The 22,627-nt window shown below is 36.3% G+C and overlaps 1 protein-coding gene across 5 annotated transcripts in view; it reads right to left on the bottom strand.

Annotated features, from left to right (window-relative positions):
• Positions 1–22,627, bottom strand: part of LOC112978762 (DNA excision repair protein ERCC-6-like 2) — a 56,397-nt gene that overhangs the window by 8,869 nt on the left and 24,901 nt on the right. For 4 of the 5 annotated variants that reach the window (XM_064500434.1, XM_026092454.2, XM_064500436.1 and 1 more), the window contains 6 exons: positions 18,662–18,757; positions 17,264–17,363; positions 13,859–14,011; positions 12,583–12,663; positions 9,670–10,879; positions 9,193–9,347 (listed from right to left, as the gene is read on the bottom strand). In XM_064500434.1, the coding sequence (XP_064356504.1) occupies positions 9,193–9,347; positions 9,670–10,879; positions 12,583–12,663; positions 13,859–14,011; positions 17,264–17,363; positions 18,662–18,757 (1,795 nt within the window). Of the gene's footprint in view, positions 1–3,621; positions 3,830–9,192; positions 9,348–9,669; positions 10,880–12,582; positions 12,664–13,858; positions 14,012–17,263; positions 17,364–18,661; positions 18,758–22,627 lie in introns of those variants that run through there. The other variant, XM_064500437.1, reaches the window with a different exon arrangement.

Genomic DNA, 22,627 nt, shown 5'->3' with positions numbered 1-22,627 from the left:
GTCTGAGTTTCTTCCTCTCTCTTACTGCCTGGACTACCCAAAGTATCACTCTGGTAGTATCTTGCCAGATACAGATTTCCAGTCAGCAGTTCTTCTCTCTGGTTTCCTTCACTCGTAGCTGGAACTGTGTTAACTGGCTTTTCTCTGCAAGTATGCATGAAACCACTGCTGCCAGATATGTGGGATGCTTTCCATTGCACAGTTTCATTGTTTGTTTTCATTTCTAAAACAAACAAGAAAGGCCTACTCAAGTCTCTAGCTGCCTTGCCATCACCTAAGCCATACAAAAGCATGAAACACAGTAAAGACAGTATGACTTTCCTCTTAAAACTCACTCGCAAGCAAATGATAAACAAACTCTTGTGCCATATTCTACTTTGTATTTTCTCACTCCCTTCAAAACCTGAGACACATGCCCTTTTGGATATACTGCAAGTTGCAGCAGTTGGAACTATTTCTTGCTATTTTGACCAGCTGTTATTTACTGACTGCATTCCAATGAACTTCTCTATCTACCCAAATTACAATCCTAAATAATCTCAGCTAATCTTTTCCCCTCATAGTTTTCCCTGCCCCTGCCCCCCCAGCCCCCAGGACTTTTTCTATAGTATATGTGAATTACTGGGACCTTTCAATATGTTGTTCTTGAATATATGCTATTCTTAGACACTGTTTTTATTTTAACTATATTTTCTGTACCTGTCAGGACATGTATAAACATCCTGAGACATCTGCTACCTGACCCTTCATTCTTGGTTTCTTCTTCTCTCTTCCACACTAACGCACTTCAGGCAACATTTTCTTCCTAAGTTCTTCTGCATACTGAAAATACAATGGCATCCATATAAAATTGTGGTAAGATTTCCTTACTTTTATCAGGAGGGATGGCTAAATGCTGGTGGTTCTTTAGTTGCTTTAAAAATAAAGAGTGTTTTTATGATCTTGACTATATGGACATCTAGAGCATATCATCAGAAAACATCTACTTTCAGCCGGTTCTTAAATAAACCAAAATTGCTCTTCTATCTACAGGTGATAGGGTATTGAACAAATCATGTACTTCAAAGGTGACTTACATATCTCACAGCTTGAAGCAAGCTTCAATAGCATCATATTTTATAATGATTTCTAAAGTGCCCATTAATTTTTCCTTAGAATTTGACATTCCTTATAGAAATGCAGTCTCCCTCAGACCGAACTGGCCTATTGTTCAAATAAAATGGGACTGTAGAATGAGAATTAGATGCAACTGTGAAGATAATATTCAGCACCTCAACTGCCTTAGAAAATGGAGCTAACCTACCTTGAAATTTCAACTACTCTAGCACAACTACATTCTATACTTAAACTTTCTGAACTAGACAAAACTATTCAGGATGTTGACTACTGATACTGTGGCAACAATATCTAATATTTGGTAATATCATCGCAGACCAAGAGCTGAAACATTCTTCAAGTTACAAGAACACAGTTAGACTTATCCTAGGTCCAAACTACTCCTCCAAGATATTCTGCCAACAGCCAAAGCAGGATATGTTCTTTTATTTTCACTGGCTTAGAGGGAGACCAGCATTTAGCCATTCCTGCTGATAAAAGTAAGGAAATTTTATCACAGTAATGTACTTAGTTTTTCCTGGTTGTCATCTCTCGCATTTTTACTTGTTTAACTGAGACCAAGGACAAACTGTAGCAGTGGAGAACAGACTATCAGATCAATTGAGAATGGATTTCTTCTCTCCATTTTGCATTAGCTCCTGAGTCTCACTGTTTCTTCTCCAATTAGGCAACAGAGCAAACATTTCTCAGGAGCATTTTCGTTCCATTTTTTGACTTTTTAACAAAGTGAATTCATAAAAGTCATACATCACTTTTCTGCTCCAAAAACCTGGCCATAAATCAATATAGTTATCATGCTGTTGAAAATGAGATAATCAGCCTGTCTCAACTCAAAGCCCAGGTAATTGCTTATTCTGGCAGAAGTCTGTGGACTCGCACCTATCTTCTATAGTCCCCCCCCTCCCCTCCATCAAACAGTACCAACCCAAAAACCAGGCAGGTACACCATAAAGAAAATGCAACTACATGCTTCACAGAATGCCACATATAGACTCACTGCATTCAAAAAAGAAAAAGAAAAAAAACCACTGAAAGACATACTGAAATGGTTAATACTATTGTAAGTTGAAACAGTAAACTCAATAAAGCAGCATTACAGGCCGATCATTTGGGAACAATTATATTAAAGCTGAATAGCGTTCTCCATCCCAAAAGAACAAGGAAAATGGAATGTTATCTCCCCAAAGTCTACTCACTGTAAACAACTATCTAAGCTTGCTAAATCCAAAAGCTGTGCAAACACACTGCAATCAGAGTTACTACAACTGATAGAAAGTCTTTGTTTAAATAATCTACAAAATGTCAATGTAAGACAAATACGATAAAGAGGAGTTCTAATAACACAACTTTTGTATTTACAGTATTCTCAACAGCACTTAAACCTGCACTGGAGATAAAAAAGGCACGTTTCTTCCTAGGCTGACAGCATGCTTAGTTCTCTCATTTACACCACATTGCAATAACATAAAGAAGGGTTTACCATTAATCCAGGTTTTACTACAAAGCATCCCGTTATTTCTCTGTCAGACACTGGCAAGGGTGCCAAGTGTCTGTCATCCAATTCAGAGGATTAAGTTTTCTTTTATAGTGTGATTCTTGTACCAATTTATAAAAATACAGATATAGTTTCTTCGAGCTGGTCACAGCCTATATTTTGGCCGGAATTCATGCCGCAGAGGTTGAATATGACAGCTGGCAGGAAGCTGAGGGGAGAATACATCCTCCCCCTTTTCAGTCACCACATTTCTGTTGCCATAGTGATTAATCCTCAATTGAATGGCTGTCTTTGTACATTTCTTTTCAGTAAAACTTTAAGTAAACTTAAGTTGAAAACATGCCGTTGACTTAAAAAAAAAAAAAAAAAAAAAGACTCCACATTTTCAACAGGTACAGTACAAGTTTTTGTGACTAATACATTTCCAGGTATTAAAAAGAGCAAATGAGCTCTAATGTGGGACATCACCAGTTTTTCAAAATATTTGGGATGTCCTGTTCCCATTTTCAATTTTTCTGTGAAGCCTCCAAGTCTTCTCCAAAGTTCTCCCCATGCGCCAACCCCCCCCCCCAACAAGATCCCTATTGAAAAAATACCTCACAAATTCAGCTTTATAGAAACTAAAGAAAGCCTGTTCCAGACTTCTGCAAAATAGTTCACCCAGGTTGTTTTTGCCAATTAACACAGAAATTAATTAGGGAATTAATTATGAAATGCTGACGTTTAATTCAGAACAGACTGGAAACATTAGAAGAGGATGTTTCATCTTGGCTCCGGGAGGCTTCCATTTATCATGGTGAGCTAAGAAAAAAAATCAAAATAAGTCACAAGCTCTTGCACTGGGGGGGACCAAACAAAAACAAAACCACCCCAAACAGGCTGCTTTGTAATTTAGCCACCAGGAAAAAAAATTAAAAATTATCAATGATTAAAAATATTTAGTAGGTGACTAAGATCTTACAGAAGACATTAACACTTCCCCCCCCCCCCCCCCCCCAAAAAAAAAAAAAAATCATGCAGGAAGAATTTTTAAACAGAATATCGTAGGAATGTCTGTTATGACTTTTTGCAACGGCTGAAATAACTGTTCTTTTCTCCCCTAGAAGTTTTACTGTGGTGTCAGAAGGCCACTCTGTCCAGTCTACAGGCTCATTGCATGTTTTCTTCTTTCAGAGCTTTTCATTTGAATGTTCTTCTTTCTTCAGTTACACAAACTAGCTGAAAACCAAAGCAAAGAACTGTCTGTCTAACAAACAGTGATCATCCATTAGTTTCATGAAAAAACTATCAGTTTATAACCAAGTATTTGCACACAGGTGCAGAGTATTTGAATTGAAATTAAGATGCAGAACAAATATGACTCAATGTCATTAAATCAGTGCAAAAACAACACACAAAATGCAGGAAAAAAAAGTCATTTATTCCAATAGATTTATTTTTTAATATAATCATCTTCACTCAGACCTTCACAAAAGGCAAGAAAAGCCTTTTCAAGAGTAATCTTCTATGAAATATCAGATAGAGCATATTTTGCAGTCACATGAATAAGGAGGCAGCAGGGGCGAGCTCTGGATAGTTCTTCCTGGAGTAGCTGCCTGTTGCAATAAGTGGCATGCACTTTCTACCCTTAGGTGTTCAGAATACTGAAACCTGGTGTGATTCTCATACACGTATTCGGCAGTGTGATAGGGAGAACTGACCATATTTTGCCTCCACACTTGCAACTTGCTATGAAAGATTACAAATAACCAGAAATCTTTGATGCCAAAGGGAGATACTTGACTGCTTTCCAAAACACCGAGGTTCTGGGAGGTACAACACATGTTTAGAAAGACAGAGGATGGCTTCAGCAGAGGTTGATTGAGATGTATTACTAGTCAGTAATGCAGTATAATCTGTATCTCCAAAATTTCTTCAGGAACAGCTGTCTGCCACATCTCTGCATGGAACAAAAATCACTGGCCTTCTTTTGATTATTAAGGCTCTTAAACACCTCTAACTATTGAAGCTTAAGTTTCTTCCACATAAATAGCACTATTAGAAACATGAGCTTTTTGTGGGAGATTATCATACAACACTATGTTCTGTTCTTCCGTCCTTCCTCAAAATCTACATTGATCTTACACTGTTATTTGTGGTTGATTGGCAGGATATGGACAATCTTCAAGCACAGGATAATATGTCTGATTCAGGAACTGTTGGCAGTAAGTACTTTTTTTTTTTAACCATAATTCTAGATATCCCTTAGAGCAGATGTAGAACACTAAGTGTATAAATACCATGTCTATCCAAGAAAAATTTGCAAGTCTTTTTATAAGGACCTCCTTGGTTGTACTTCAAAGTAGTATAAGCAGATACCTGCTGCAGTACTTGACTACAGTAACACTACCGTAATAACAAGACCACAGTTACTTCTCATTGAAAAAACTTCTCTGTAACCCACTTACAGCTACAGAACTTTCTCCCAATTTTGTGTTGCTATGGATTTCTCTGATAATATAGTGACCAAAGAGAGTTTCCAAAAAATATGATATATTTCAGTTTCTTCAGGAGCATGTGATGAGAAGAAACTCACATTTGTTTGCTTCTATTACTGTCATATCCAAAAATATCTTCCAACAATAATCTTTCTTGAATTTAGATGCTAGACAGGACTTATTCTGACTAATGATACTCTTTCAAAATATGTTTCATTCTTTTATTTTCTATTATTAATGCATACATCATTCTGTTAGCTATACTACTTTTAAATTTTAATCTCACCTTTCATAGCTGGTAAGTTGTGAGAGAACTCTTAAGATGTTCTATTCTATTTTTATTTCCCGATAAGAGACTACATATTCTGATTGTTGTCACTTAACTGAATTTAAAAGTCATATAGAATGTGTGGACACCCACACTAAATAAGCATTTGTACTGCAAAAATGAACATTCTAGCCAGTTTGCACAATTCCTTTGAAAACAAATAAATAAAAATTCAGAGTATGATTGAACTTGCTCCCCCCTCTGGAGAAAGAAGAGTCAAAGGCTCTGAAGCAGACTAAGCCAGGACAGTTATGGAGCCTGGAGCACAAAGCAGCAAAGAAGAAATATTGCCAAGGCCTCTCTCATAAAGAAGAGCCAAGATTTTGTTTCCCTAAGCCTTTGGAGGGACAGAACAATCCCAGGTTGAAATACTGCATTCCATTATTTTAGAGAAAAAGGAGCTGGGGTATATGAACCCTAGCACAGGTAACATTAAGGACAGACTGACTACTCATTACTGAATAGAAAACATGCTTCATTGAAACCTGTGCTTTAAAAAGGTAAGAGAGACTGGACTGGGAAATACCCAGATGTCACGGCCCAGATGTAACACAGACCTCCTGAAATCAAATTAAGGAAAGAAACCATTATTTTGACAAACACCTTTTCTTATCCGAAAGCTTAATGCTTACACTTGTTATAACCAGTTTAAAAAACAGGCTTATTTATTCATTAGTTATTCATGTTTTTAAATAAGGTGTTCTGCATACCTGAAACATTCCCTCTTGAGGAACAGCCTGCCTCCCTCTTCCCTTCTAACTCTGCTCCCGTAGATCTTTCTCCCATGCTACTTCTCTTGCTTTGAGGGAAGAATCCTCACAGCTACTGCTGTCTGCTGCAGTTTTAAGCAACTTCTATACCTTAAGTGCCTTAAGGACATTAGTCCTCATGCTTCAGCAACAAAAGAAAGACTAATAAGACTATTTTATAGTCCTTTTATCTCCAGCAGGTGGAAAACAAGTAAGACTAAAATCTGAACTGATTTTTTTATATTGTTTTCCAGCAGTTTATTTTTGCTGCTGTTCACATTCACCTTATTTCTGTAAGTTAGCCATTGAAACTCAAGAACTTAAACTAGGATGTAAAGATTGAGGGAATCTTGGGAATTTAGTAAAGCTAAGAGATGATTATACGACTAATGGATAGCAAGAATTCAACCAAATGTCAATATTCTTACAAGTGTTAATAGCGGTGTTTAATTCTCTTCTCAGTCCAGATTCATATGTAAGTAGAAACCAAAAATGTTTTACTAAATCTTCAACCAAGATTTGTAGAAAAAACAGTATTTTCTCAACTTACAACTTAGCCACGTCAACTGCATACTTTGTTAGTTTTTAGTGTTCTTGCATCCCTTTTTGGAGATATTAATTTCTCAAAAGATATATTTAAACTTATTAATAAGTGCCATATTACAGAAAAACTGCCAAGCAAAACAGCAAGATGGAGTTGACATCAACAAACTGAATAGCACAAAGGATATTTTACTCTTGGTCCAAAGAGACCTATTTATGAACAAAAATGAAAAGATCCTCTTTTTGATCATTCCTATTTAAAAATAAGACAGTTCATTTAAAGTTATTTAAAATGGGCAGAAATAAATACTATCAGAGCATTGTCCAGGAGTCTTCATAATGCTATCAAATAAAGCTACAACACTAACACAATTTACATCCGTTGCTACACAACAACATTTAAAGACCCCCTGTCAGAACAGTGATGCTAGAAAAATGAAATCAGTGAAAAAAATTCAGTTGTCTGACAAACATTATGTTTTTCTCTCAAGAACTATCAGGTTACAATTAACATTCCAGGATTTAATAATATCATTTTAGATCCCTAAAATACTTAAGAAATTTTAACTGTTCAGCTATATTTTTAATATTACGTATAATATAACTTTAATCTGTTAAAAGTCTTGTTGAGTGCACCTCTTGAAATCAGCATTCTCTTAATTATAATACAATGAATTACTCTGACAACGAACATCATACCTTAAACTGAAAGCAAGTAAGTGAAAAATGACCAGCAAAAACTGAGGACCAGAAGAGCAACAATGATCCTGCTTTTTATATAATGCCTTTTGGAATAAAAATAAAATAGCAAAGAAAGAAAAATTATAGCAGTAAAATTCTTTCTAAGTAGATCATTTTTCAAAGTTTTCCGTGAGGCTCTGGCAGCTCTTTAAGCAGAGAACATAAAACTCAGAGTTCCTCATTTCAAAACAGGCAGCCATCTAGTGATTATTTCTAGATTAATGCCTCTGTGTAAAAGTAAGAACAGGGAATGAAATCAACAGGCAGCCTTTTTTCTCCAATTATTGATGTTTTCCTTCCTATTTAGATCTCTAAGAGAATTCATAACTACTGTTGCTTCTGAGTAAAGAAAACAGATACCTTAAAATAAACTGAGTGACAAGTTAATCAAGAGAAATTAATTTGTAACACCTGCAGTCATACAAACTCTAAGAAATGAAACATAAATTGCATGAATAATACAACTGAACTCCCACAAACTAGTTCTGGAGATAGTGAATCAATGGACATTTCTCTGAAGTACCATTTGCAAAGTTCTCTTTCATTTATATTTAATTTTATTAATGTTGTCAGCCACTGCCATTAAATAAGTATCTTTCTACAGTATTCTTGAGTATTTTTGACCTACTTTCCTGTTAAGAAGGGATATTCTAATGCAAATGTGTTAGAATTGAAAAGGCCTCACTTTTCACTGGTTGGCCTGGCTTGATTTTCCCAGTGTAAAAATTCTTTGGCAATCTTGCTAATGGTTCAATTAATTATAGTACAACAACAACACTGGAAGAGCCCTTTTAGCCACTGTGGAAGCTCAACGCTCCAGAATGGTGTGGTCTTACACCAACAATTTCTAGAGTGATTACTAACGTATTTGTAAAAAACAACCTGCACATTCCTCAATTATTTATTCTATGCTGTGGTTTAACTTCAGAATCAGCCAAGGAAACTACAAATGTTTATTGTAAGGCAAACAAAACTAAGTGTCCAGATATTTAAACTAGATTAAAACCACTACTCAATAAGAACAAAAACCTGGAAGCTGTACCTGAGTTTATTCCAGACTTATATGTATTCCAAAAAATAATTAAACAAGATGCATGACCAACAAAAAGCATAAAACATACCTGTCGCTGCAAATCAACACTCCCAAAGAACTCTAGTTTTAAATTTCAGGCATTAAGCATAATGATCAATATAATGACCGATTTAATGCATTATAGCGACTGTATGTTTACACACACACACACACACACACACACACACACTCAGCAAAATGATTTATGTTGACTTTCTGTACCACAGAGATTCCGTCATGTACTCTGGCAGCTGGATTTTTGTTAATTGGATTGAAGACAAACTGAAAATTTTCAAGCCTCGAATCGGAAAGGAAACGGCACAGCATTTGATTTCAAATGCCCAAACTTTACCCGTACCATTTCGCGCGTGCACACACACACACACACACACACACAAAATCCCCCCCCCCCAACACCACAAACTCACAGAGGGCGCTCTGCTGCTCAATTCCCAACTCTTTCAGAGCTGACCAATGACCAATGCAAAAATAAAAACAGTAATTTATTAGACCTCCATTTGAGCCTCCTCCCCTTCCTCCTCCGATCCTCAGTGGCTTTAGCTCATTCATGGTGGCCATTAACAGAAAAACAGGTTTGTTAGGGTTTTTTAAGATGAAAAATAAGGATAAAAATAGAGTAAAAACAACATTTCCCAAACATTTCTCTTTACCTTGGCACTGCAGACTGTTACATTAGCAGGGAGCTGGGAAAACTGCTTCAACTCAAAGACGTCTCGTACTGCCCACCGACTCAAATGATTCTCAGCCTTGCTGGATCCAACCACATTCTGATTTGAATGAATATAAGCCACTTCTTGAACACCATCTGATACGTTAGGAGAAAAACAATCAAAGATGTTGGTCATTCCAAAACCCTGGAGGTACACAGTTGCACTGAAGCACGTTGTAATTTTAAAAAAGGTTTACTTGAAAGTTGTCAATTCTGTTAAGATTTCAAGAGACAAGAGTAAGACTGGCAGGTAAAGACAGACACACTTTACTAAATAAAGTCATGGAATATTATTTATATCGTGTAACAAGAAGATATATAAAAGGAAGAACTTAAAAACTTGCCAACAATTATAGATCAAACTTAAGTTATATTTTAGATGAAAAAAAAAAAGAAAGGAAATGAAGTGACTAGTTACCTAAATATTTGTCCATTGATCCCACTTTTTGATCCCGATGGTTAACTTCTATTTTACTTATAGAAGTTTTAGGTACAGAATAATTACCAGGCTTCATTTGTGCAACAGAGATATCTTGAGTACGGTGCGGCATTTTAGACGCAAACTGAACTTTGCGTCTCTCGCCTTTACACTTATAGCTTTGCTTTTGGGTGCAAATTTTCTCAACTGGTAAGTTATCTTCTGAGGATGAAAATTCATCTATATTCTGCAAATCACTTTTCCTTTCTTGTCTCTTGGGCTTCTTTGTTTGCAGCAGAGTTTTGGAAAAGTTCTTGAATTCTTTGTTTAGGACATGTCTTTGTTTCAATTTTGGAGAGCTAGAAGTTCTTAACTTTCTTGATTCAGAATTATGGGGAATTTCGATATCATCAGACTCATCACTAATGTCGCTTGCTCCCTTCAAATCTCTTGTGGTATTCTTAGTGTTTTCCAAATAAATGATTTTGCTGAAAGCTGACACAGTACTACCAAATCCAGGCTGCTTATCATTTCCCCTAGATGTGAACCCATCATTTTTTTTTGACAACTTTCCATAATTTTCAGATGCTGACTTATATATTTTGATATTTTTAGTAAGCGTGGGTTCCCGTCGAGCCGGAACTTGGGTAGGAAAGATGACATCATCACTCTCTTCAGAACTGCCTTCTGTTTCCAAGACAACATCACTTTGCTTTGAAATGCATTGATCCTGATTTTCCCCGTCTCCTTCTTCCTCAGAGTTTGATAAAACCAGCCAATTTGAGGCTGTACCTGTACTATGTGCATCTTGTTTATCAGTTCTGTTTGGTGATTTAGTACTCTTCCCGTGCTCCAAAATATGGATACGGCCTTGGCATTCATGAAAGTCCTTACACTTGGTATTTACATTTGTTCTTACAATCTGACCATCAGAACTTGAATGATGACCATTATCATTACTATCGCTTTCTGTGGTAGTATCAATTTCTCTCTGCAACAATCTAGAGAACCCACACTGCATTAAAGAAAGTTGTCCATGTGTTACCATTGAAGAATCTGCAGTGTGACATTTCCTTCTGTCATATTTTTTCCTGGAAATTTCCAGGATATCATCGTCACTAAAATCATCATAAAAATCAATTTCTTCTTTCTTTAATTGTGCCTTAGTGCTTGAGGGATCTCTGTCATCTTCACAGTCTGGATGTGCATACTAAAACAAGAAAAATAATTTACACCAAAGCTAGATACTACAAAAAAGCAAGTTATTTAAAACATATCTAACATATAGAACATACCTAATTCTGAAGCAGTATAAAAAAAGGGGATTTTCACTGTGTTACTCAGTCCAAAAGTATATAAAATAGTAACACAATACATAGATTAAAAAATACAAAACAAACTGTAAGTAGAAATTATATGAAAATGTTTGGAAGAACAATAATGTAAATAGCATTAAAAATTTTTATTATGCAGTTGAGACAATATATGCTGCCCACTGTTAAAAAAAACCTGCATTTGCCCAACCCATGCCTCTGTTTTCTAGTTCGCATTAATCGTGTTGCAACTTCTCATCTTTCTAAGGTTGTTTGAAAAGTGACTTCATGATTCAAATCTAAATACTGCATAATGTAATTATTCATAACAAATCTCAGAGCACAGTGGCCAACCTCCTTGTATGTGGGAGCTAATGCTTCTAGTTTAAGAGAGCTATGAGTACATAACATTCTGCTCTAAAATTAGTTGAGGCCTACTGTAATCAAACACAAATTACATCTAGGCAACTTTGAAACAGTTAGAAGCTACAGAAGTCCAGAACACAGCACCAAAACTGTGTAATACTGAGACAAGAGCTATTTCAAAATGTAAATGGAAAGCCAGAAGGGTAAATACTAAAGTTTTGTCCACGTGGAAAAGTGTTACCAATTAAATTTATCAGTTAAAATCCTGGTATAACCTTGCTTATCAAGAAAGCATTTAACATAGGCTAAAAAAGTTTTTCTTTGTCACCATGCCCCTATGTGAGGTCATATTGATTTAAATCAATACTGACAATTACCCCAGAAATCCCCACGAAGACAACATGTAAGAGATGGTGGCTAATTCGCAGACAATTCAGTGGGATGTGATCATCTAATATTTTCACTCTCAGAGGCTGTATTTTAGACTTAGCTGTTCATTCCCAACCTATCTGAATGCGGTGTTCAGTCAAAAAAAACATTCATGAAAATGCTTCCATTTAAGCCTAACCTTTACCAAAAAAAAAAAAAGTCTAGAAGGAAACCTTTAGATATATTGTTTGAAAAAAAAAAAAAACAAAAAAAAACAAAAAAAAAACACCCAAACAAAAAACCCACACCACACAAACCAGGATGGAGCAGACCGCTGATGTGGTGAGAATCACTGTTTGTTAGATTACTTCAACTAAATGGTCCTGCTCCTCCACAGAGATCCGAACTGAAAGGGCCACAAAGCCTTTGAGAAAAAGGCTTTCAGTTCTCTGAACCAATTGTACTCCTTTCCACAATTCCCTGACCAGAAGTATTCTCAACAGTAGGTTTTAGAGCCTCAACAGATTTGATCAGAACGCTGTCATACTAGCCACTCATAAGATACTATTCAGCAATACTTCAGAGTGAGCCGCGCTGCTCTATAACAACAGCATGTCAGTAATATCATCATCCAGACTGATGATATCCAAGTATTGTGAACCTCAAAGAACACCATATTACCAGATCGTCAGAACGCCCCATTTTAAATACCGACAGCATGACAAACAGACAGAAAAAGATGGCAGCTGCCATCTAATGTAAAAGCATTACTAGCCTAACAATGTACTGCCCGCATTTGCCACTGCGGCAGTCGGAGCAAGAGAAACTCTTAGGCGCTGCTCTGTGTGTCACAAAGATACCTCACCTTTTCTGAGCTGCACGGAGGAATCTCTTCCTTTAGCCATGTAGTGGCTGTCATAACTCCCGCTTCCACTCGTCCTTCCCTCTAAAAGGAATCAAGAACATTATAGAACAAAAGCAATACCTGTGTGTTCTTGCACTTCAAGTTAACAAAGGCAAACCCCCCCCAAAAAACTGAGTTTTCCTTTGTAGAGAGGTGTAAGCATCAAGAGTAGAATCACCAAAGTCCAGACTAACACTTACATTTTGGCAATAAACTTGCTGCTCTTTTGATCTAGCCTGTAACCAGCAAGAAAGATGACATACTGCATAAAGTGGGAGGATCTTGTGATACACTGTTTTCATACTTTTAGACTCCCTGCCCCGTAGCAGAATATCTGCTACAGCGTTTACAGTACATGTCAGGTTTTAATTTAGACCTCAGCAGGGTAGTTTTGAGCTGACTACCCCCAAAATATATTCTTACTTCCTCACATTACTCTTACTGCTATGCTTACAGCATATGACTCTGATCCCAGCTTCTCCCCAGCCTCCTCCTTCTGTAGGCAAGATAACAAAATAAAGGGAGGGAAGGGTGGAAAGAAACCTAGAATAAGGCAGCAATAAATTCGAAGATGCAAGTCATCTGCAACAAATACGTTGAGGAGAAAAAAGGCATATACACTGCACATATTTAAACCCACTCTGCACTACGCTCTACAGATCTGGGCCAACACTCTTCTTTTTAGAATAACTAAGATGCAAATTTTAAAATATAAAGCCTTGGTTATCCACCTCCACTCTGCAACATTTTTTTAAATAAATATAGCATTACAGAATATATTTTATTAAACAGTTTTTCCCCATCTCAACACATATTATATAAAGGTTACTATGATCATAAGAAATATCCTGTGAAAAGAATTCAGGCTTAAAAGACAATTATAGCTGAAGATGAATAAAAGACATCTGTGCAGAATGTTGAAAATATGTGAAAATATCCCAAAAATCAGATATGGGATTTTATTAGGAAGAGAGATGCATTAGCAAGCTCTTGCAAATAATAATCCAAACATATTACTGAGGTTTCTTTGATGTAAGGAAATTTTTCTGACATACATTAGACTGAGAAATTAGCAGGCCTAGTTCATTTAAGGCATTGCATAGACAGGTACTGCTAAGTTTCACCATTCGGTTTTACAAAGTGCCTCCATTCAAAATTATGACAAGATAAAAATATTTCGTGAGGAAAGGAAAAGGGTAAAACGAATATCCAAAAGTCAAAAGGAAGTATGTCACACCTCCAGGATGTCTTTGGTAAGACAGGACCCCTGAGTCCTAAGTTTGAAAAGGTTACGGATCCCGAAAAGCTCTCCTTGATGTTCCTTTGATCCTTGCACTGCTTCAAAATACCGCTTGGCATTTTCACTTCCAACCACCACACAGTGAAGTTGCTAAAACAGAACAACACAAGAGATTTCAGAAGTCTTTGCTCCAACAACATGTCAGAATTTCCTGGCATCCACATTATATACACAGCTTTAGTTGGAGCAGGCAGAAATTCCTAAGGGAGGATATTTTGTTTTAATTTCCCTGGCAGATGTTGCCATTGTGGTATAATATGAACCTGACTGGTTTGACTGAGTAAAAAAATTAAAGATATATTTCAAGCCTTCTACTTCATTGTTGTCTAATATCAGATTCCTACTATACCCACTACTGGCACCCCTCTGTATCTTGACTACTTATCTTTCTTCAATACTAAATTCTTGGTATTTTTTCATAGTCCTTGGTGTACTGTATGCTTACTTGGTAAGCACTAGGTCATATCCAGGGACCAGTAGAAGTAATGTCGTGATATTTTAATTATCATGCATACTTGCTAAGTGGATTGAACAGAAGTGACTAAAAAACATCTTCTACGTGGAAGGGAAAAAGACAAGTAAATAGTTTGTCAGGCAGAATTCAAACATTCTTGAAGTCAGGCAGGTTTAGTTGTGTTCCAATGACTGCAAATTTTCAATACTTACATAATTGGTATATTTGACTTCAGCAGGAAGAATGTCAAAATTATGGTTTTATGGATACCAGACTTGTAGTATTTTTTGTAACTATCTCTAAGAAGTAGGTAGTTCTGGAGGTCTGCTCACTGCTAATTCTCTAGCACTGAACAGGCATTTTCCAAGACAGCAACAGTTTCTTGAATTATGTAAGCCAGGCAAAAACTTTAGCTAGGCAAAATTTACATCTTTCTCAAATTATGCATGGTATTTACAAAAGCTACACTTCAGAATACATATATAGCTAATTTGGCATTATGTATTTTAGAATTCAATTTTATTTGTTTTAGATTTTGAATCACATGTGGCTGGGTCAGACAATTGACTACTGCTAATAAAAAATGCAGTGATTTTAAAATCAAATACATCCCTCAGTAAGAATACAATGCAACATGACAAAACGTTTATCCATAAATTCAGTTCTTACATAGGACAGACAATATTTAGCTCTTTGAGAGTCCATTTGTATAGTTTACTAAAAGACACATTCACATGCAGTCATATTTCTGACTTTTCAACAGCAGATGAAAAGACGTTTTCTTCACAAGTTATTGAAAATTTCCTAATTGTGCCTAATGCAAGCATCAATAGCAAGGAATGCAATCTAAACGTAGACTAAAAAAAAATCCCAGATTTACAATGATTGTTTTGCAGTTTATTACCTTTTTTTCTACATCAACTTGAAAAAAAGACTAAGAGCCTTTGAAAAAGAGTTTTGATACAAGACTTTTGAAAATCTAAGCAGACAGCATCATCCAGGTCATCTTTATCCACAAGATGACTAACTCCAAAGACCTCAGTGAAGCATGGCTTCCCTCCTTTAGGATTTTTAGTGAATATAGCTGGCCCTGCTAATCTGCCATTTCTCATTTTGTTAGTCTTTTTGAAACCTTTTCTACTGGTTCTTGTCTTTGAGGCAAATCCTCAGAAGTATCTCCCACAAGGAGAACTTTGGTACGGGAAGCTCTAAGCTTTTTCCCGAATGCAGACATGAAGAATTTAGTTTTTTGCTATGAACACTCTTAATTTTAAGCCTTGCTTAAGTAATGCCCACACAGATTCTCCAGCAGGATTCCTACTGCTGACATGTTTGAAAATAAATTATTATTTTTTATGCTTTTAGCCCACAGCTCCTCAAAAATCTTTTTGGACTTGTTTGTTTTTAAATTTGACTTGTCTCATTAGGATACAACTTCAACAATGTCTGAAAATTGCCCAAGTACCTGAGAACATTTCACCCCTTCACCTGCTCTTTTTAAATGTCTTTTTAAGAAGTTTCTGTTTATTTATCGATTTTGTTAAAATTACACAGAACTAATTTTTACAGCTTCTGCAAGATACTGAATTTAAGTAAATTACAGTCACTGTTACACTTTTGATCGTATCATTTTAAAGCAGGTCATATAGACTAATGAGAGCAACTCGAGATTTGTTCCCACAGATGTGGGTTTTCTGAATATCTGCTTATGAAATCAGATACTGTGTCCAAATATTTGGTCTCAGAATCTTGTTCTTATTTGGCATTTACTTAAATCTGTATGAGGATAATGACAATCTCACTATTAAGGCATTTCCCACTCATTCACTCTTCAACCTCCTTCAACATGTGACAAAGCCTGTCATGATCACAAGAGGATGACTGTCACTGCAGACCCAGCACCATATTTTTCCTATTTATGGATGGTAATTCGAAGTTGTCGGTTAACTTGTCGATTTCATAAAGCTTTTTTTCTCATAGGGTAGCCGGTGCCCATTGAAGTCACCTACTCTGTCTTTCCTATGCAACGTATGCCTCGGAATAACTGTATCTCACTGATTTCCTTGCTTTCACCAAGTTTATATGCCTGTCCTGCCCCACCTGACTTATAAACAAGCCTCACTGCATTCCATCTTACTGCTTAGACTTGCAACTTGTGTAGAAAAACATGTTCTTATTTTGTCCAGCTTCCTATTTGTCTGCAGCCTGCTCTTTGTTGACGTTTGAATTTGCTGATTTTTTTTATTTCCTATGTCATAAGGAAACAGTTGCTAGATAATGTGTTCCTCAAACCACATATTCTTCTGCACTTCTTTGGTAGATTTTTAAACTAAAGACTGGGAAAAGCAAAGCAAGTGGCAAAATTCAGAGCAATTGTTCCAGGCTGAGGATTCCAGCAGGCAACTTCTTTGTAATAGCAGCAGCCACAAGCTAACCACTTCCCCTCCCTTTATGTGGAAGGTTTCAAAAGAGCAAAGGTAGCAAACAGAGGCCTTTTGCTACAGCGTCAGCAAGACTTTTGCACGCGTGCTCTCTCTCTCTCTCTCTCTCTCTCCAACCATTCAAAGGAAAAAGCTGCCTGAATCAGGCTGCCACAGGTACTACCTACCTCTAGCAGATATTATTTTACAACTCTCTAAATGAAATTTCTCCTCCGTATAAGCTGATGAACATATGTTACCTAATTAACATGTCAAAAGTTACAGAAGCACTTAGAATACAAACATTCTATTTTGTTCTTTGACAATTGCTAAATTATATAATTGCATTTAATAAGATAACAGCATAAATCGTAAAACCAAGGTAAACTAAATTCTGTGATAGGCTAGATTAGCTTTCATTCAAACAGCTGAAAATAGTTACTGATTTAAATAGTTTGTGAACTTTACCTGTTTATAAACTTGCCGTAGGTACATCATCTCCTCCACAGTTCCCAAGGATATCAATCTAAACACTTTAACATCTTTGCATTGACCAATCCTATAAGCTCTGCAAAGACAATGCCAATACTGAAAACCATATTCTTTATTAGTAAAAATAAAAAGACCTAAAAAATTCACAGTTCCAACAAAACAGAAATACTCTAAATCATTTGTAAGTAAAATATTTTTTTACTTTTCCAAGTTTTTTCAACATTCCATTCCCTTTTCTTTTATCCTTAATTTTGTATTTTTCCTGCCAGCCCTATGCAGCTGAAAAAGCTTTCATCTCTTGATATCACAAGGCCTGTCTCCCATCTCTCAAGAAAACACATCTTCCATTATTTTTGTTTGTTTGTTTTCCTCCCCATCTACATCTGGTCTTGCACAAGACATTCTCCTATTTGCATTGTATCTGAGTTAGCTCATGGATTACTTGGGGCAGCCTGTGCCTTCCTAACTTTATAAAACACTGTGCAAGTTGTAATATCATAAAAACACGTAATGGAAAGGAACTAAGCTATTTAAATTACTAGCTCTGAAACTTCTAACAGATTATTTTCAGAAAATTCAGAGAGGCTGAAGAGAGTACAGAAATGTAATCTCACAAAGATTCTGTGAGGACAGTCCCTCTCAACAACATACATTTCTGACAGACTTATTTCAGTAGGACAGATGCACATAAACACCTCTTGGAAACCAGAAAGGCACTTAAAATGGAATTGCATAATTGGATGGGACAACAAAAATAAGTTTGGTTTTGCTCATTAAAATATATCAAACAACTGAATTTTGAATAGCTAAAGTAAAAGGATCACAGAAGTTTTCAAAAGTCTGTCCTTACTGAGGAAACAATATGGTCAAAAAGCCTCAGAAGAAAAATCTGGATTCCTGGAAATACTGCAATGGCATAGTATCAGACATGGAAGTGAATGCTGAAAAGAAACTAATTTCCACAAGGGTGAGGTTGAAAAGAACACAGATGTTTTTCTTTAGGGATTCCGGAATTCGAAACACCACTCTCTAACTAGGGTCAGTGACAATGTACTTTGCCCTGACAAACACAGGAAAAATGCCATCCGGCTATACATACACACTTGTTCCAGAGATCATGAAAAGTTACAGTAGCTAAGGCATTATAACAGTGCCACAAAAATAAAATAGAGAAAAAAATAAAATTCAGAGTTAAAATGGAGAGCATCAATTCTAAAAAATAATTTAGCTAGACATTTCTTACTGTTTTATAGACAAATCAGATTATGTTTAAAAGTATCCTCTTCCCTGAAGAAAAAATTAATTGGAAAATTAATTTACAGGATCGAAACAAAGAACACAACATGGACCAAGTTCATTATTTTGAGAGTGTACCTGTCAATAGCCTGAAGATCATTTGCTGGGTTCCATGTTGGATCAAACAGTATAACAACATTGGCACCAACGAAATTGAGACCCAGTCCACCAGCCCTAAATAAAAAATAATAAAAGAGAACAATAGCAAAAAAAAAAAAAAAGTATAATTTTCTTCAGTGTATTAGATTATAATCCACGCTAGCATATTGTTCCCCAACCATAATAAAACAACACAACAGAAAAATTGGATCAGTGGGCTACAGCCCACCAAACACTCAAATAACCACTGCTGTGAAAGGCAGTTGTCTTACTGCAACAGCAAGACTTCTAAGAACTGTACAAATAATTCAGTCAGAACAGCTGCTATCACCTTATTGTGCTAAAAATACTGTCTGCTACTTCATGCCTGCAGTGACTTATAGGGGCCAGCTCCCTCAGGGAGTATAGTGAAATTCATAACCATTTTATGCCAGTTAACATTATAGAAGTATGACGCCAACAGGAAAACCATAGCTAAGATAAAGTGGGACTTAGAATCTGCATTAAATTTTTACTTCTTCCAATCCCAGTACATAGTTTTGACAATAATGCTCTGCAGCTTGCACTAAAACAGTCATCATATAGAATACCTCATATCTGTTCTTAGTGAACAAAGAACTGTCACGAGTATATTCTTATGGCTTATTAGTTAAGTATTAGGTATCTAATTGGCCACACAGCTGAATATGAGCAACATTCATAAAGGTCATTACAAGGGAAAAAAATGGCATTGTAAGAAAGCCATCTATGCTGGGGAGGAGGAGTTGGAGGGGTTGGTCAACCTACCAGGTTACACCTTCTTAAACATTTTACAGCTGTGGAGCGCTTTCAGATAAAGCCTGCAGGCCAGCAGAGAATTTTAAGCATATGCTTAACCTGAGGTAGCTGATTAATGCCCTTGCTGAATCCAACAAAACCGCTCAGTTACTTAGAATTTGGCACGTGCATAACTGACTCATTTGACAGGAACCAAAGTGAGGAAAATACCACTTTTTATCAAATTGCAAAACAAGCAAATACTGAACAATTTTTTTCAATTGGTTGAGTCAACATTCCTCCAAAAAAGACAAAAGTTTCTACACAAGCACATGCAAAATATTATTTACTTAACTATTAAAACAATTCTTTACATTGTCATAGGTAGTTTCTAACATGGAATTTTCTCAGTGAGGTATTGCAAAATTGAAGAGGTTGATCCAATTTAATTTACCAAACACCTGTTTTCAATAGATTACTTTGTATTCTCTTAAGCTTGTTTAAAGCAGTGGGAAAGGTAAAGTTTACAGGGAAGTGAATGAACAGGGGCAGAAACTAAAAGCTTACAGGGCCCCACCACCTTTTGGTTTTCATGGAGTCCTTGCTAATATAAATACAGTTGTAGCCTTTTCCTTCCAGGTGTGGTGTGGTGTTGGATTAGTTAAATCTGGAAATGGAGAGGATGTGGGAACCTGCCAATATTAACGGAGGTTTCCAGAGGATGAGCGTTCTCAAAGTTTAAAATACTGAATAAAAATCTTTGTATTTTTCAGAATATGCTACTGTATTTTGGAGTTTTGGTGTATTTCTTATTAGTGAGGGCAGAATTCAGCCTCTCTTCTTACCAAATCAACCCTGCAGTAAGACTGAAACATAAGTCAGCATGTTTTTCCAAACGATTTCTCATAAAAATTTGCAATATTTGGACCCGAAATATGAAATAAATGTCAGTGCAAAACCTTAGTGCAAGTAACACAGACTAACTATGAGAATTAACTAAAGAGGATACATAGCTTTATAAGGATTTTACCTTTCAGTATTTTTAGGCATGCCACAAAAATTCACATACTCCAGAACAGAAAAACAGTGGCTCCTATATCCTTCTTGGACAGAATGAATGCAGTAGTTAGTCTGTAAAGAATATCATCCATTTTAAGTATCATTTTAGCCAGCAGCTCAAGCCAAATTATTGCAAGATGGTCCTTGCAAGCTACTGTACTACAGCTCAAATGAAGAGCTCTCTATTAAAAGGTCTCATAACATTTCTGTTATAAGCATTTTTTTCTAAAGATCATGTTATTTAAGACTGCACACCGCGTTAAATAAATAACTTTTTTTATATCCTGTCATTGACAGCTTAGTACCACAATGTTCAGAAGTTACAAAACAATATGGCATTAGAGGAAGCTTCCATGAAAGTTGTGACCAGTTAGTTCTATTTACCGAGGTAAGCCTCCCCCCCCCGCCCCCCTTCAAGTTCTGTTTCATGAGATCTTCTGGCTGAGAGTTCTTTGAATGAGGTTACATGCATTAAAAATTATTGGCAACATAGTTTGCAGAAACCAAGTTACATGAAGGCTGGCAGATATTCAAAGTATTGGACTTGGAGAATGCTGCAGGTAGAATAGAAGTGCATACTGTAACCATCCATGATAAAAACTACCTGCAGATTTCTGTAAGCCTTATCTCTATCATCTAAGCACCTCACTGAACATAAAAAAGGAAACTGGGAAGAAGAAATGGGTTTAGATTAATTCCTTCAGAAAAACTGTAAGTGAAAGACTAGTGTGGAAAACCTGGTGAACAGTGATTTAGCTTTAACGGTGGGAATATTAGCTACTCTTATTTCTTCCAGAACCTCATGATGGAACAGGCCTGCCCAGACTCCAGTGTCATACGCAGCTCCCTCTCTTCAGACTAAGCAGCATCAATGGAGTTGCAAGCTCCAACATTCCCCTGTCTCATTAGCAACTTCTGCAACTATTTTAGTGTTTGTAAGCATGATCAAAACAAAAAAAAAAAAAAAAGCCCTGAAAATCTGAAACAGATTTTTTTCCATGAACCTTAGAAGTTCCAACAGGACTATAAATATTTTGCATAAAAGTGGACTGAAATTCATGATCTAAACCTACTGGTCTGATGGAATTAATAAGCTCTGCAAAAATCAACAATATTTTTTGTCAACATCCAGAGTGTTGCAAACACTATGGATATCTACACAAGTTTGATTAATACTAACATTAAATACAAGACGTGAGGTCAGGCTATAGAGATACAAGTTCACAGATATTTTTAAAAGCTTTATTGTTTAAACCCCACTTCTCAAAAAAATCAACCAATTAAAAAAAAAAAAAAAATCAGGATTTCCAAAATGTTTGTCTGCGGGCTATACATATGCAATTCCAGACAGAAAGGGCATATTTCACCAGTACAAAAAATAGAATACAACACAGGAAACTTGCAAGTTTAGCAGTCGTTACCACTGTCTGTATTATAATGCAGTAAATTATACACTGATGCTACTTGTTTAAAGTTGTACATTAATTGTGCACATGGAATAAAATGGCAGGCTCACAACCACTACGCTGGGAATTCATCCTTCGCAGAATGCATTTTTGCAGCCAAAAGAATGCGCAAGTGTTTTCAGCAAAAAAATCAACATTTGGCTCTTTGAGTAATGGGGCTTTCAGAACACATACAAGTTGACTGCATAGAACAGTCAGCCAAAAACTTTGCAAGAAAGTACAGACAGAAGAGTATGACCCAATTCTGTCAACTTACTATGTCTTGAGAAATAAAGAAGATACTATAAACTTAGTGTCTGAAATCTGAGTAGGACGAAACCAGAATCTTTGTAAAGGCGAACAGCAATAGATCACTTTCTGATTTCCAAAGGATTACAAAATTCGAGTTGGTTCTATTACTATACATCAAGCAAGCAGAAACACCCCTTGTTAACGGCGATGAACTACACTAAGAATTGCACCTTCTGTTTCTCTTAGTAAACAAAGGTTATGTTGACTGTGTTTTGTTGTTTGCTTCTTCCATTTCCTCAATAAGATGAGAAACACTAAGCACAACAGAATCAAGGCTCTGCTTTCAAGCACCATCAACAGGCATGAAAAGCTCACCAACCTCTGCATTCACAAACCCTTATAAAAGGGAGGAGAAAGTCCATCTTCATTTAAC

This window comes from Dromaius novaehollandiae, chromosome W (genome assembly GCF_036370855.1).
Source record: "Dromaius novaehollandiae isolate bDroNov1 chromosome W, bDroNov1.hap1, whole genome shotgun sequence".
Classification (NCBI taxonomy): Eukaryota; Metazoa; Chordata; class Aves; order Casuariiformes; family Dromaiidae; genus Dromaius; species Dromaius novaehollandiae.
Note: the sequence above shows the minus strand (reverse complement) of the source record. Positions and strands in the feature narration are given on the sequence as shown.